Here is an 18,054-nt window from a genome sequence, read left to right on the forward strand (position 1 = left end):
GGGGGAGTTCTGCTGACAGCACTAAACCACACCCAGTTTCCCACATCAGCTTTCCTATTGGCTGATCCACAAAATCCCAGCAACAGCCTGCTATCTCTCCTCCCCTCTCTTTCTCCACAAAGGACTTACCAGTGAATGAACTGAGTCAAGCACAAGCTGTTGAAATCGTAAAAGCCTCTCTCCGCCGATCTATCACCCAGAGCAACCAGACAGATACCGACGCCATTGCAGTGCACAGGAGAAACCTACCCTGGGTGAAGCTACATCAATAGAGCATGCTACGTAGGAATATACCTTCTCTTCAACAAAACAACAGACTCCACTGAACTGAGAGTCTGTTTTTTCATTCAATTCTCCCCAGAATTATTATATTTTCTCATTCTAGGACAGCATTGCTCCTCTCCTCAGCGACTACCTTCGAAGCAGACACTCCCACAACACACCAGGACACCCCAGTCTGACCAAACAAAAGTTGTGGAAACCTATCAACTTTGGAGAGAATCCTATCTTTACGGCCGGATATACGGTGGCCTTCCAGTGCAGAGAGAGAGTGACATTTGGGGAGAGAAAGAGGGGATTTGGGGATTTTTCTCTCTTCTGGTGGGTCTGTGAAAGTCTGTCAAGACGCCGCGTGCCGTGCTCCGCGTGAAGAATGCCCAGGCGAGGATGGCTAAGCCGGCTGAGCCAGCGCCAACACCTGGGCTCTACATGGAGCGCTCGCAGAGTCGCATCAGCCTGTCGGCCTCCTTCGAGGCCCTGGCCATCTACTTCCCCTGTATGAACTCTTTTGATGAGGACGATGTCGGTAAGCAGCCTAAAGGTGCTAGCAGCAGCCTCCACGGGCCTCCTCATTCACTACTTCCATCATTTCCATCTTCACTGCTCGTGGGTTTCTCATAGTAGCTCATAATTGTTGTGACAGGTTGGTAGACAAGGTTGTGAAAGTTTGTGAGAGGAGCATGGTTTTGCATGTTGGTATCCCTCTCTTGAACTCAATTCAAGTGTATTTGTGAGTCTTATGGTTTAGTGGTGGTTTGCATGTCTAATAAACCATTTGTGCAGATCAAACAAAAGTTGGCTACTTTAACTACTGTAATCAGATGGACGCATGGAAAAGAGAGTAGTAGTTCTGTGTCTGAATGGCAATTAAAATGCTAATTCCTTTGTGATTTGACAAACTACACTTCTCAAGTTCAACACCCACTGATTACAGGTTCATTTCTCCTCTGTTGAGTTGAGCCACAAATATGCCCTCATCATTTTACTTCTCATTCAATCTATTGCTGTCATTATATTTAGGCTGATTTGGACTCTCCCTGGTGCACATTGCCAGCCAAACGTGTGAAGGTGAGGAGAATTGATTGTGAGATCACTACTGTCGCTGTTTTATCTCATCGCTCCTCCTCTCTTTTCACTGTGTATGTCTCCATCTTGCCCTCTCTTTTACTGTGTGTTCTGTCTCCGTCTCCCCCTCTTTTTCACTGTCTCCATCTCCCCCTCTCTTTCATGACTCCATCTCCCCCTCTTTCACTCTCTCCATCTCCCCCTCCCTTTCACTGTCTCCATCTCCTTCTCTCCCATTCGCTTTCATTGTATACCTCAATCTCCATTATCTCCTCAGTTTTATGTCTCTATCTCCCCCTCCCTTTCACTGTCTCCATCTCCTTCTCTCCCATTCACTTTCATTGTATATCTCAATCTCCATAATCTCCTCAGTTTTATGTCTCTATCTCCCCTCTCTTTCACTGTATGCAGTGCCTTCAGAAAATATTCCTACCCCTTGACTTTTTCGACATTTTGTTCTATTACAGCCTGGATTCAACATTTATTAAATTGCTATTTTTTTTCTTTACGAGGAATTTAAAAACCTCTGTGGTCTTTGAGGTTGAATCTGTGTTTGAAATTCATTGCTTGACTGACGGACCTTACAGATAATTGTATGTGTGGGATACAGAGATGAATTCAAAAATCATGTTAAACACTATTATTGAGATTGAGTCCACACAACTTATTATGTGACTTGTTAAGCACATTTTTACTCCTGAATGTATTTAGGCTTGCCATAACAAAGGGGTTAAATACATTTCAGCTTTTCCTTTTATATACATAAAAAAAAAATCTAACATATTTCCACATTGATGTTGTGATGACACAAAATCTTAATTTATTCCATTTTAAAGACACAACCAAATGTGTCAAGGGGTGTAAATTCTTTCTGAAGGCATTGTACAGTATCTGTATATGTCTCCATATCCTCTCCCTGAGGATCTGCATGTGAGACAAAGTGCTACCAGGCCAGACATCACATCTCCCCAGCTAAACCTCACCGCCAACAGGAACAGCACATCAGACTGCACCTCCCCATCAAGCTCTAGCTCTACGTACAGTCAGAAGAGTCACACACAGCAGCCCGTTGTCACAGATTTTTCACAGATAGAAATCTCTGGGATTTCATCATCAGCCCTTCCATGCTAGTATGTCATTACAATCGATTAAATGGCAGACGTTTTATTACATGATTGAATCCTTGCATGTATAGCTAAAACCCATGGTCACTGATCTACGTATGTAGCCTACATGTATTATATGTTTCTCTATTTCAGGATCTCATCCGCTTTCCATAACTTGCATCTCATTAGACTTAATCTTGTCAGACAGCAGACATAGACTTTTCATCATGGTCATTTTCTTGCGTGTACTGTAAGAATCACCGGAATAGAATGCAGCAGGTGAGCATATGGTAGTGATGCAACTGTGAAGCTAATGCTGGCAGAATGCATTGCTGTGGCTATAGCGTAGCAAACCTAGTGGTGCTGGGAGCCAAAGAGGAGGATTATTGCCTGTTGAGACATGTACTGGCACTCAGCCTTGATTACAGCTTGAAAACCATCGCTGACCCCTGTCACCATGTCTCAGCCAGGGGAAGAAGTGAATAAATATGAATATACTGTATTTGGGAATATATCTGGGGCCCAATTGTTACGGGCAGCATTTTAATGCCAAAAGTGAGGAAAATGGGGAACAAATAAAAACAGAGTGACGGAGGAAATTAAACGGTCATGGAAAGAATCCTGTTTCATAATATTTGATACTGTCATATAGATGCAGTACTATAAGCCATTTCATATGGATGAGGGATGCTTCTAAATCCACCAAATCTGTCAAATTTGGTTTGACAGAAAAGTAAAACAGCAACTCTAAATATCTACAAATTAACCTTAAACAGGAGTTGAAGAACGCTGTGACGTTTCTAACAGAACATTGGATGAAACAACAGCAAAAACCAACAACATTGGACTAATTAGGGAAATAACCCCAGGACACCCTCCTACTAATACCTACCATAAATCTATTTCTAAGAGGAGAAATTGGGCACAATATAGAAACACACATTGATGAAAAAAATGAAACAACTTTTGTATTGGTTGTGGTGATCTATACATTTGCAGGTAATGACAAAGCTAATAATTACACATCAGTTATATCCAGAGGAAACTGAACATTTTATGTTGTTCAATCAGTCAGGTCTATGTTTTAGACAGTGCTAGAACATGGAGGAAAAAAGGTTCCCTTGGCGGCCATGTTGGAGAAACAACAACAGAAAAGTCACCAATAAAAAGTTTATTTGCAGAAAAGTAGGTCTAGTCAGTGGTGAAAATAGGCAATCCATTGAATAACATACTGTACATTATATCTACCAATTCCTGTGATATTTTGCATTGCATCGTTTTTCAGTGTCGGTAGAGTTGATTTCCTTAAGGGTGGGCTTAAAAATGAAATAATCACTTAACAATCTAGTGATAGTGTTATTAACTGTTTGCCATTTATGCATTCAGTAAGCTTTGTTTACATATACTCTAACACTTTGCACTAAGTTGTTCTTATATCTGTGTAGTATAGCAGTAACAACACTAACATTATTAACATCTTGTTTTGCACATGGGCGCCTGACTGTCTGAAAGTGGGGGTGAAAACTCTTGGTGGTGCACCCAGACTATTTTTGCATTTTAAATGTTTTTTCTACACTGTTTTTCTTAACCCTTTAGACTTGTTCCAGTATACGGGTTGAAAATGGCAGATTTGGGCACTGATAAATGCCTAAATTGGAATGTAGAGGCTGTGCAGTAACATGCTATACATCAAATAAAATAAAATTTGATTGGTCACATACACAGATTTAGCAGATGTTATTGCGGGTTTAGAGAAATGCTTGTGTTCCTAGCTCCTACAGCGCAGTAGTATCTAACAATTCACAACAATACACACAAATCTAAAAGTAAAATAATGTAATTAAGAAATATATAAATATTAGATTGAGCAATGTCAGAGTAGCATTGACTAAATGAGCAGAGCAGTATGTTATTAAAGTTATTATTAAAGTGACTAGTGTTCCATTATTAAAGTGGCCAGTGATTCCAAGTATATAGGGCAGCAGCCTCTAAGGTGCACGGTTGCGTAACCAGGTGGAAGCCGGTTAGTGATGGCTATTTAACAATCTGACAGCCTTGAGATGGAAGCTGTTTTTCAGTCTCTTGGTCCCAGCTTTGATGCACCTGTACTGACCTAGCCTTCTGGAATATAATGGGTGAACAGGCCGTGGCTCGGGTGGTTGATGTCCTTGATCTTTTTGGCCTTCCAGTGACATCGGGTGCTGTAGGTGTCCTGGAGGGCAGGTAATTTGCCTCTGGTGACACGTTTGGCAGACTGCACCACCCTTTGGAGAGCCCTGGGGTTGCAGGCGGTACAGTTGCCGTACCAGGCGGTGATATAGCCCAACAGGATGCTCTCAATTGTGCATCTGTAAAGGTTTGTGAGGGTTTTAGGGGCCAAGCCAAATTTCTTCAGCCTCCTGAGGTTGAAGAGGCGCTGTTGCGACTTCATCGCCACACTGTCTGTGTGGGTGGACCATTTCAGATCGTCAGTGATGTGTACGCAGAGGAACTTGAAGCTTTCCACCTTCTCCACTGCAGTCCTGTCGATGTGGACAGGGGCGTGTTCCCTCTGCTGTTTCCTGAAGTCCATGATCAGCTTCTTTGTTTAGTTGACATTGAGTGAGATGTTTTTTCCTGGCACCACTCTCCCAGGGCCCTCACCTCCTCCCTGTAGGCTGTCTCATCAATGTTGGTAATCAGGCCTACTGCTGTTGTGTTGTCTGCAAACTTGATGACTGAGTTGGAGGCGTGTGTGGCCACGCAGTCATGGGTGAACAGGGAGTACAGGAGGGGGTTGAGCACGCACCCTTGTGGAGTCCCTGTGTCGAGGATCAGCGAAGTGGAGGTGTTGTTTCCTACCTTCATCACCTGGGGGCGGCCCATCAGGAAGTCCAGGACCCAGTTGTACAGGGCTGATTAAGACCCAGGGCCTGAGCTTAATGATGTGCTGGATGGTACTATGGTCTTGAATGCTGAGCTATAGTCAATGCACAGCATTCTTGCATACTGTAGGTATTCCTCTTGTCCAGATGGGATAAGGCAGTGTGCAGTGCGATGGCGATTGCATCGTCTGTGGATCTATTGGGGCGGTATGCAAATTGAAATGGGTCTAGGGTGTCAGGTAAGGTAGAGGTGATATGATAGAGGTGATATGAACCTTAACTAGCCTCTCAAAGCACTTCATGATGACCGAAGTGAGTGCTACGGGGCAATAGTAATTTAGATCAGTTATCTTTGCTTTCTTGGGTACAGGAACAATGGTGGACATTTTGAAGCGTGGACAGCAGACTGGGATAGGTAGAGATTGAATTTGTCCATAAACACTCCAGCCAGCTGGTCTGTGCATGCTCTGAGGACGCCGCAAGGGATGCCGTCTGGGCTGGCAACTTTGCAAGGGTTAACACGCTTAAATGTCGGCCACGGAGAAGGAAAGCCCACAGTTCTTGGTAGCGGGCCACATTGTTGGCACTGTGTTACCCTCAAAGCGGGCAAAGAAGGTGTTTAGCTTGTCCGCAAGCAAGACATCGGTGTCCGCGACATGGCTGGTTTTCCCTTTGTAGTCCGTGATTGTCTGTAGATCCTTGTGTCTGAGCCGTTGAATTGCGACTCCACTTTGTCTCTGTACTGACGTTTTGCCTGTTTGATTGCCTTACGGAGGGAATAACTAGAGTGTTTGTATTCAGCCATATTCCCAGTTAACTTGTCATGGTTAAGAGCTCTGGCTCTGCGATTCACAACACTGTATGGGTTTTGATTGACAGCCATTCTGAACTTGAGCATGACAAGAAGTTGCCCCCATCCCTCCCGCTATTTCAGCAATTTATGCAAATTTTTATTGTCTGAGTGAGGGAAATGCCGTAAATTAAGAGGACTCCATGTATTTTGAAAGATGAGACATTGAGAATTATAGTAAATACTGCTTTGATGTCATACAAACAAGCCAAAAACCTGTGAGTCGAGATGTGCACTTCACATTTCCATATCATAAAACTCAGGTAATTTATAGTGTCAACATTTATGATCACTATTATGGAGAGAATTTGCCATGGCAAAATGGGAGGAATAATATTGTTTTACCCAAAATGGATTTGAATTAGAATGTTGTACATGGTAGGTTCAGAAAAAAACATTTTTAAATTAAATTACATTAAGTTGTCATCTTTTTTTGTCACAAATAATGCAGTCACAATAATGCAGTACAATTACCAATGTGACTTTGATAGATCTTTTGACAATTTTCTTTCTAAATAAGGCATGTGAGGGCATTGAAAAATAACTGTCAACTTGCAAATGCAAACTGGAGTTTTGCATTTAAATTTGGTAATTGATTATGTTCACATAAAATATTGCAAACATATTATACTATATAAATATCCATAACTTGCGGCCCTGAATCTGCAATAGAAATAATAAAATGTTGCTCCGGTAATATGGGTCATATTTGAACAGTTTGGGCTAGAGCTGGGTTCTCCAACCTTTTCTTTCATAAAAGCTACTTCATACTAAAACATGTTTTCGCAAGCTAATCATATACAGCTTGCATATTTTGTTATTGTGTAGGCCAAATTTGATGACTAAAAACAAAGAACATTCATAACTTAATTGCATTTTGGTTCTTAAAACCACACGTAGTTTTTACAAAAATCATTCTATTGTAGCCCACATTGAGAATCTTGCCTTTTTAAGATGAGAGAACAAACTGGTTTGAACAGTCCCTGCAGGACAAGGCTACTATCAATTATTTTCCAATTATTGTTAAATTGTCGTTCTGTTTAATAGTGGCCTCTTGAACAATAACCACCGTGAGTAGGCTACATATCTGTCAACAAATGCTGAAGAAACATCATAATCATGAAAATCATTAAAATAATCATTAGTAGATGTCAAAAAGGCAGAATGCTGTTAAATGCCTGTAAACAACTTGGGAGGAAAATTATTTATCTGATTTAATTATGTAATATTAGGCCTAATATCACTATATACTTGCGAGCTACTCATTGACAGCCTGTGAGCTACCGGACAGGCAGTTTTCTGCTCAGGTGCAACCTTTGGTAGGCTGAAGGATGGCTACTCAGAGTCAAGAGTTTGCACTACAGTGAAGCCTAATCAGACATGCCCATGCTCATCATGGTTCTAACAGGCAGAGTGAAACGATACAATGAATTTGCTGGTGGTGCACGCAGCTCAAATTATATGTAGCAGCACCTTTGGACCAACACCATCAATAAAAATGTAACAACAGCACAAAAAAATGTATAAACCATTTTATTTTGCAGGTGCCTTTTCATTTTAAACACCAGTGGTGCAACTAGAGCTTTTTTTTTAACCAGGCAAGTCAGTTAAGAACAAATTCTTATTTACAATGACGGCCTAGAAACAGTGGGTTTAATGCCTTGTTCATGGGCAGAACGGCAGATTTTTACCTTGTCATCTCGGGGATTCGGCCTAGCAACCTTTTGGTTACTGGCTCAACGTTCTAACCACTAGGCTACCTGCCACCCCTTTCTAACTAAACTAAAACAGTGGCACACAGGAGGGAAGCAGAACTTTCCAGTGCTCAAAACCATTAATCTTGAGTCCATTGGGGGAGGGGGTGAAAAATGGAATCTGTTCATTTTTATATCATATATACAATTGTCATATCTATAGTATTACATTACATTACATTACAAAACATTACAAATATAAAAAAAATGACAGATTTCCCAATGGAATATGATAATCTGCAAAACAATACATTTGCACCCTTATTTTGAAAGTGGAAGTGCAGCTGCTCCATTGGCTCCATTGCTCAGGCGCCTCTGGTTATGCAGCAGATGGCTAAGTGCATCACTACTGCCTTCATGACACCTAGAATTACTGTTGCGGTAACAGAAATGCCTTGGCTTTTCGTGGTCAGTGAGATTGATGGTGCTTCTTGGGCATGTTATGTTAGGTTGTGAGTTCAAGCCCTGGTGCACTTACTCAAATCACACAGTCGGGTTTCATCTGACTGTTGGGGTTGCTGCTAGATGAGGCCAAAGTGTGGTGGATGGCTAAGTGCATCACTACTGCCATCCTGAGACCTAGAAGTACTGTCATCCAGATTCAGAAATGTGTGGTCTTTTCTGGGTCAGTTTACAGTTATCTCCATGTTCACTTCATAGCCTCATGGCATGAATGAATAATCTCTCTATTGGGTCCTCAGCTCAACCAATGCCTCAAAGGTCAAGTATCTATTACCTTTCCCAAGGTCAGTGTCTCAGCTGTGTTCATAGGGTCCCATAATGGACTACATGCAAGAAATGTGTATTCAGATCCAACCCACCGCACAACCTTCTCCCAATGTATTTAAAGTATCATCTTTTACTTCAAATGTTTGTGTTTACCACTCGTATTGACGCACTACTGAGGATCTATATGCCAAGCCTGTTTTCTAGCGCCTCCAGGAGAGGAACTGGGATCTATTGAAAAAAATCTCAGAACTTCCTATGCTTGTTACCACTCCCTCACTGTCAAGCCTGGTTTGATGCTGCCTCTCAAAATATTATTGAGACTGAGAGAGAGAGAGAGAAATAGAGAGTTCTCTCTATAGAGAGTGAAATAGACACTGTCTCGAGAAATGTAGTTCCCATACCTATGCACTTGCAGTCTCCATTGTATTAAACAATGAGGAATTAATGTTGTCAAGTTGTCATATGTGTGTAGGGGGTAAATATCCCTTAGCCCCTAATGGATTTTGAATGAAAAAATATGTGTATCTGAAGTTACTCAGTGGCAATGTGACTTTTTTATGCTTTATCAAGTGTATAATCCTTCCAAGATTTATATAATCTGTCACTATGTACGAGATTTCATCCTAGAGCAATCCTCTAAAAATGGCAACTCCATATTTGATTTACACAAACATGAGATAGATGAGATGAAGTAACCCTGTTAGCAATCTATTGATGTTCTCTTGTTAGCCATGTGAAACCCATTCATGCAGCTTGCCTGCATCAACCCCTCCACCTCCTCCCCCTTTCATTGCTTGCTTTGTTCCAGCTAATACAATGCTGTGGATATGCACAAACATGTGTTCTATGAAAGCAAGGTCTGTACAGAACAAGCACTGATCTGACCTTTAAGCAAATGTGTGCTACAGCTACACCTCCCCATTCGGAGCTAGCCTATAACAGGAGCTGTGGAACATTCAGATATAAATATATGATGTAGAACAAACATGCCTCTCTTACATGTAGAATGAGGAATCATGTTGGCCCTCTTCATGACATTTCTATCTGCAATGTTCCACGTTAGCCTACTGAATGTGGCCCAGGACTGTGTGACAGACCTAAATCATATGTTTCTCTTGGTCGTCTATTAGGATGGCTGCTTGTTTTGTTTTAGGCATTTACATAACATGCTCTTATCGGCTTTGCAAAATGGGACTACTTAGGGCTTAACACAATGAGCCCATCCCAAACCCATTGGCCTTACTGCAGCATTGTTATTAGGACATCTGTATCCTCCACATCAATGTCAAGTTTCATTTCTAGTGTATTATGGGATGTTATTACTCATGGTATTTGATTTAGATGCCATTGACCAGAATAACTATATCAAGTCAGACAAGTTACAACAAAATAGAGTTGCACAGGTTGGGAAATTGTAATATTGTGTATGGATGAGTTCCAAACAAAGGATCAGAGTCTGTTTCATCAGAGACATCTGAAACCCTGTGTATATCCTTCATCAGATGTAGGATTGCATATTCTGTTCAGTGACTTTCAAACTTCATGACCTGGGTCATCTGATCAAACCATCTAACACAGAAGACACCCCAGAGGCAGAGTGGTCTACAGCAATACCCTTATCTCTGGCAGACCATTCCTTGAAATCATTAGGGATTGATGAGTTACAGGCACCACCAATCCATCACCTGCTTAATGGTTCATTCATGGAAGAGTGAGTAATGGAGTGCTATATGATGGCCCAATCAATGATCAGAATTAAATAGAGCATTGACGACTGGGGTTTGGGATCGATAACAGGTGATAGGAATGGTGATAGGAATGGTACATTTAATTATATTAAAACATTAGAAAATATCCATTTCACAAGCCATTCTCTGTGGGAGGAGAAGAAGATACAGATGTTGATAGAGATAGTGATAAAACATGTTGTTTCTGATGCATGAGTTTTTGAAGATAAGAAATACAATGTTCAGTTTCGTGAACTTAAAAAACTAGAATGTATTTCATCAATCAATGGGATTTTCACACCACAGGCATTTACAAGGCCTGTGCCTGTTTTGTAGTGTCGTGTGTTCAAGGATGCCAAGGAAAGCCCCAAATATCCCCAAATATTTGACAAATAAAAAATAAAGATGATAAAATAATGTATATATTTTATATGTTTTTATTAGGATCCTCATTAGTGACTGCTAGTTTTACTGGGATCTAACACATAACGAAAAATACATTGCAGACAAAAGACTGTTTGGATAATTTTCCTTCAATTCACAAGTGCCTGAATCATATATTGTGCCTCTGGCCTGAGACAATATGTTCAATATGTAGCCTACCTAGGCTCATGTCAACTAGCTAGCTAACTTAGCTGGTTCATTGTTTCCCATGCGACGAAGTTAGGCTTGCAAGCATTTAAGCTAGGTAGCCTATGACAACAAAAACTAAAAGTGTACTTTATGATAGAGCCATAGACCGTTTTGCCAACCTGAAAGTGAGGAGGATGGCATTGGCGTTCAACTAGTCTACAAGTAGTCCACACACACACACACACACACACACACATACACACACACACACACACACACACACACACACACACACACACACACACACACACACGCACACACACACACACAAATCAGTACCATGGACAGCCACACCATATTTAGGAACATTGATTGGACTAAATAGTTTTCAGTATCTTTAAGTTTGTTTTGTTTGTATTAAATTAAGCATATATAGCCTTGTTTATTTGATGACGTTTAAGTTTAAATGGTGCTGGAATAGCTGTGGCAGTGGACTTTGTGCTGACTTGCAATAACTCCGTTGTTCTAAATCAGTAGTTGTTTAGTAAACTGTCGAAAACATTAAGTTGCTTGACCATGCGATATTTGCTTTGTGGACTGGACAGATGTTGCTCTCCGGTTTTGTAATGAAACACAAAACCGCCACTGTGTGACTGTTGTCTTTTTGTTGTCTTGGCCTTATTGTATATCATGGTGCCGTATGAACAAATGGGTTAAAGAGCAAAAATCGCAATTATCACAACATAGGCTTTGCTTGGCTTCAGCAGTGATTTTACCCATGTACCGCTACTGCTATCTTGTGAACCATTTAATAAGAAAAATTATCAGCAGGTGCTTTAAAAATACCCCTTCTCTCCCTTTCCCTGTTTCAAATTTATGTGCTAAATGAATTCAGCCAACTTAATCAATGTGCTCTATTTCATTTATATCCCCACACTAGGGACCTCTGTAATGAGACCTACTTGTACATGTGCTACATTAGACTGGACACCAAAGTTATCAATCTGGTTCACATTGATGGGAAGGTATGTGTGTCATACGGTCCCGATTCTTGTCTTCATATGCAAGCATTGTAGATTGGTGGTTTCCTAGAGGCCTCTAAGTAAAGACAAAGTCTCTTATAATGTAAAAAAAAAAAGCAGATGCTTGAAAACAAACCTATGTTGAAATGACAAAACAAGGTAATCAGCTGAAAATGCATTGCTTTCTGAGTCTGTTTTTTAGTGTACATTTGTTACAGAGAATTGAAATGTATTTAAATACTGTATACATTATCAATTTGTTATATTGCTGCTATACTAAACAAAAATATAAACACAAGGTGTAAAGTCCCATGTTTCATGAGTTGAAAAAGATCCCAGGAATTTCTCTCAAATTCTGTGCACAAATTTGTTTATATTCCTGTTAGTGAGCATTTCTCCTTTGCCAAGATAATCCATCATCCTGACAGGTGTGACATATCAAGAAGCTGATTATACAGCATGATCACTACAGAGGTGCACCTTGTGCTGGGGACCATAAAAGGCCACTCTAATATGTGCAGTTTTGTCACAAAACACAATGCCACAGATATTTAAACTTTTAAGGGAGTGTGCAATTGACATGTGGATTGCAGGACTGTCCAACAGAGCTGTTGCCAGATAATTTAATGTTCATAGACTAGAGCACATATAACATTGTACCAATAATGCTTTTTATGATGAGAAATCAATGAGCCTGTGTATTTTCCTTCAGTTTATAGCACTATTTTTAATGGCAAGTCATTTATTATACTATTTGCAACAGAACAGGTCTCTGTATTCAGGGTTTATTGAATGTTTATTGTCCCTTTCTATGGTATATGAATTCTTATTCCATTTGTACTGTACATCTGTCTCAACCTTGCAAGAACCATTATAGTCCTACCTGCTGTGCACAACACTATTCTTAAACTGGATCTTGCTGGAAAGGTGAAATAGTGTTACACTCTAAGAGAGTATGAGTAAGACATAATGATCCTTCTCTAAAATTTTAACAGTGTTAAAACATTTTCAAAGCCACGGGACACACTTCCAGAATGTCTTTGGTGTGGTTTCCCATAGCAACAACATCCTTTTCATACTTCTTGTGGCAGAATGTCCTTTTTCAGACATAGCTTTAGAGAAGTTGTTAGGACAGCATGCTGCTCATTGCTTTTATATAATACACTCGGGTTGATATGGTTTCAGACAGCATGTACAGGTAGTATATGAAATGTGTCTAAGATTCAGGATTTGAATGCTGAACATGATTTTATTCCCATTCTTAATGAGTGGAATTTGGTTACCTGCAGACAGGATGCGTATCAATGCACAATTATTTGAAACCAGTCTTTGAGTAACCCCAATATGCCTATGTTTAATTTCCCAGTGAACAGCATGAAAATAGCAATGTTCTGGGTCACATCTGAGCAATATTAAAAACCTAATCCCTGACACCCCCTACTGGAGTTGCTATGTAAGACTGGGCCATGTACAGATATCACAGTTATTTTACACGCACCAAATGATCAAATCTCAATTGTATGATTATTGCACGGAAGACTATGGACCAATTCTCTGTATCTTTGGGTAAGGTGTCTATAGTGTTCAGTACTGTACTGCATGGTTGTGAGACAATGGCACAGTACAAAGTTAACATAGACTAGGATGACCTGCAACTGATACTGCACTCTGTCTGCTCCACCAGGCTGTAAAAAGGGGACATTTTCCTGTCCTTAATAATAGATTGACGATGTCAAAGACTTTTTATCAAGCCTGTTGGAGCACTCTATCAAAAAGTGTCTCTTGCTTAGAATGATAAATGTTAGGTAGGCGAGGCTACTACTGTGAACATCTTGTATTTACTGAGAATTAGAAATAGAAAAAAACGACCTTTGTCTCTATAACTAAAACTACCTTTGTCTCTATAACAAGGTACAGGGTAGCCAATTTATTATTACCTTGACATCATGAACCGGTAAGGTTCCTCTTAATTCATTGTTATGCGTTGATGGACAGGAATAACTATGAATTGTTACTGTAAATAATGTGGCTGTGTGGTTGGCACTTGTTGTACAACAGTTCTGGCATTCTGTAGAATTCCAAATTAAAGTTTTGCACTGCTGTACATCAACACCTCAATTTGGAAAAATTCTCCCTCTGAGTTAAGAAATACTGCCTTTTGAAAAATCAAAGCCCTGTTTTTAAATGTTGCTAGTGTGTTTGCAGTTGGAGGCTAAATCAAGGAAGTGATTCATGAGCTAGTATGTGGAGCAAACATTATCCTATTATTGATATAGCCTATTGTTTTGTTTTAGGTTTTGGAAAAGGAGGTTTGGGTGGAGATTTGAATGTAACATTGACACTTTGATGCAGGCTAAATCCTTACATAATAAACAAGATCATATGTGAAACGGACAGATGCACATAATGAACCTCAAATGACCCAATGGCACAACCCATCGACCCTTGCCACACAGGCACAAACTGGTTAAATCTGTGTTGTTTTAATGTAATTTGTCAACACCTTGTGATGTGGAATCTACGTGAAAAAGACATTGGATTTTAAAATATGAACTATTGTTTTGAGGGTGGATTTTCCAACACACTATTAGGTCATCATGGTAACCAATTTTAAACATAAACAAACCTTGTATAAAATATGTTGAATTTGTACCTTTGAAACAACAGCTCTTCAACATAATATCCAAAATATCCACTATAAGCAAGAAAACAATAGGCTGGGCTGCACCTTCTACTGGAGAGTTGATCTGTCTACAGCTATCCCCTTGGTCTCCCATCCAGGGTTTTAACCAAGCCCAGCACTGCTTAGCTTTCATATCTTTAACTGACTATTACCAATGTGCAATCCTGAGATTGATTGTTGAGAGATCTCCATTTAATAGATTTACCATTGCTATCGAAGTAATTCCAAAGGTTAGATTTAACAGAGCAAATTAAATGTAACCATACTTTATCAATCATATATCATCAATATTGCTATTTAGGCCTATATAGCATTTGGGAAGTCATCAATAGCTGTTGTTTAAATTCCAGGATTCAACTAAAAATAGACAACAGACAACAGACTTTCAGCATGCTTATAGGGAAAGACATTCAACAAGCACAGCACTTACACAAATTACTGATGATTAGCTAAGAGAAATTTATGATAAAAATATAGTGGGAGATGTTTTGTTCGACTTCAGTGTGGGTTTTGACATTATCGTTCATAGTCTGCTGCTGGAAAAACATATGTGTTATGGCTTTACACCCCCTGCTATATTGTGGATAAAGAGAGGTTGTTCTTTATAGAAGTCTCTCCAACATAATAAACAATTAATTTCAATCTTTACTAATGACACTCCACTAACTTTGAGGAAAGCCAGTGTGTCTATGTATGCAGATGACTCAACACTAAATCTTGTAATAAATAATATGAAATTTGAGCAAGTTGAGGTGACTAAACTGCTTGGAGTAACCCTGGATTGTATAAACTATCATAGTCAAAACATGTTGATACAACAGTAGCTAAGATGGGGAGAAGTTTGTCCATAATGTAGCGCTGCTCTGCCTTTTTACAACACTATCAACAAGGCAGGTCCTACAGGCCCTAGTTTTGTCACACCTGAACTACTGTTCAGTCGTGTGGTCAGGTGCCACAAAAGAGTCACCATGGAAAATTACAATTGGCTCAGAACAAGACAGCACGGCTGGCCCTTAAATGTACACAGAGAGCTAACATTAATAATGTGCATGTAAATCTCTCATGGCTCAAAGTGGAGGAGAGATTGACTTCATAGCTACTTGTTTTTGTAAGAAGTGTTGACATGCTGAATGTACCGAGGTGTCTGTTTAAACTACTAGCACACAGCTCAGACACCCAAGCATACCCCACAAGACATGCGTAACCAACTGAGCGTCACCAACAACACCACGTATAGTCTCAAGTTTGACGGTTGACAGCCCGCAGAACTTGTATCTAGCGTTGGATGTAATCCATATCCTGGCCATCTGATTGTTGAACTTTACGGAAGCCCATTTTCACTAGAGTAGCTATTTCCCAATCAATATGTGCATTGCAAATCAAGCCGGGTGGGCGGGGTTTGCTCCATTTCAACCATTCCATTGGTCCTCCTAAGGAAAGCTCCATGCAAATAGAAATCTCCCAGTCTTTTCCCAGAAAACACGGCGCCACCACATATTAATAGGCAAAAGGGAGCATAAATTGATGACATAATTGTAATCCAAACCAAACCCTCAGGTAAGTCAGTTACCAAAATCTGTTTTGGACGAGACTGACTTTATGAATAAAATGATCCTATTTACACTTTGTAGTACATTTTTGTACAAGTTTCTGACTCATGTCAATGCCACATTGGCTGTTTAAAACCAGAGAGATTGGTTCCAAGGGGCTGTTGACCTTTAAGAAACAAACACATTCCTTAACAATGAGGTCCTTCATTAATAGCTTGAACTGCCCTAGATGCACCAGAGTATCAAGGTGCAGAGAGCTCTGCAGATCATTCCATTTACGGGGCGCCAAAAAACGGAATGCAGAATTACTTAATTCTCTAGAGATCAACGGGACCTCTAGAGTTAGCCAGTGAAGTGTTACCTCTGTTTACCAAACATGTCTATTCCCTGTGTGAATTGTAGATGCTGAGGGTAGAAGGCTAAAGGGGATCCAAAGGAGCACTGAGACGGGACTGGCTGTAGAGATGCCCAGCCGCACTGTACGCCAAGCCAGCCACGAGTCCATTGAAGACAGCATGAACAGCTACGGCTCAGAGGGCAAGTGAGTACAGCAACATAACCAGCACCATTAGCACTTGGGGCGCCCACTGATTCACAGTGGTTCTGTGTGGATCAGTTGGTATGCATGTGGCACTAACAAAGCCAAGCTTGTGGGTCCACTCCAGCGCAAATCACATAAACATACTAAATGTGTATGCATTTACTGTACTGTACGTCCCTCTCGATAAAACCATCTGCTAAGTGAGGTGAAGTATAGTATAGTGAAGTATATTGTTACTAGTGGCACCCGCCCGGTAAATCATTGGTAATTAATCATTTGATTCAATGCAATTCCCCCCTCCTCAAAAATATGTTTATCTGTTCAGCTTTTTGGTGTCTGGATATGCCGCTGATTGCGCTCATCTCTCATCTCTCATCTTGAAAAAACTCCCATAAATCCTGTGGAATCATGGCACTGGCTTTCTCTTGGAAATGCAATGCGTCAAACTTCCCTCTCCCCAGTGTGGGCTGATTAATCTACTAGCTCACGTTTGATGTCTATATTTTGAACCTTGCTTTATTAGTAGGGATTAGAGGATAAAACAGAGCAGCTATAGGCCATGAAATGCAGTTGTTGATTTGGGAGTGGACACATTATACCTCCAACACCTGCGATAGTTTGGTCATTTTATCAAAAGTATTAAGATGCATCCATTATGATGCATTTAAATACAGCGCATAATGGAACAAAAGCAGATAAGACTTTGGGAAATCATTCTACAGTTTCCAAATTGGCCGAGAAAGGCCTTCTAATATAAACATTATATCATTAATGAACGAGGAGAATAGCATTGTCTTCCGACAGGTTGCGTCACTCCTCATGAGCGTCACCGCTCATCCCTCAACCGACCTGTCTTGTTGGTTGTGGAACTCACATCACAATTGTAATATTCCTAAGCATCCAACATTCAAAATTGAAAAACATAGCTCCTAATTAGATTGTAGGCCAATTTGGAAACTGTAGGCCAATTTGGAAACACTTTTTTGGTTACTACATGATTCCATATGTGTTATTTCATAGTTTGGATCTACACAATTAGAAAATAGTAAAAATAAAGAAAAACCCTTGAATGAATAGGTGTATCCAAACTAATATATGTATATATATACAGTGCCTTGCGAAAGTATTCGGCCCCCTTGAACTTTGCGACCTTTTGCCACATTTCAGGCTTCAAACATAAAGATATAAAACTGTATTTTTTTGTGAAGAATCAACAACAAGTGGGACACAATCATGAAGTGGAACGACATTTATTGGATATTTCAAACTTTTTTAACAAATCAAAAACTGAAAAATTGGGCGTGCAAAATT

At 40.1% G+C, this 18,054-nt stretch overlaps 1 protein-coding gene across 2 annotated transcripts in view; it reads left to right on the forward strand.

Annotated features, from left to right (window-relative positions):
• The first annotated feature begins 617 nt into the window (after positions 1 to 617).
• LOC139413217 (regulating synaptic membrane exocytosis 4) overlaps positions 618 to 18,054 on the forward strand; it is a 41,450-nt gene continuing 24,013 nt past the window's right edge. Inside the window, exons 1-2 of one of the 2 annotated variants that reach the window (XM_071160337.1) lie at positions 618 to 820; positions 16,605 to 16,743. In XM_071160337.1, coding sequence (XP_071016438.1) covers positions 667 to 820; positions 16,605 to 16,743 — 293 coding nt within the window. In that variant the 5' untranslated portion in view covers positions 618 to 666. The remainder of the gene's footprint in view (positions 821 to 16,604; positions 16,744 to 18,054) is intronic. The other variant, XM_071160338.1, reaches the window with a different exon arrangement.

The sequence above is a fragment of the Oncorhynchus clarkii genome, chromosome 7 (assembly GCF_045791955.1).
Source record: "Oncorhynchus clarkii lewisi isolate Uvic-CL-2024 chromosome 7, UVic_Ocla_1.0, whole genome shotgun sequence".
NCBI lineage: Eukaryota > Metazoa > Chordata > Actinopteri > Salmoniformes > Salmonidae > Oncorhynchus > Oncorhynchus clarkii.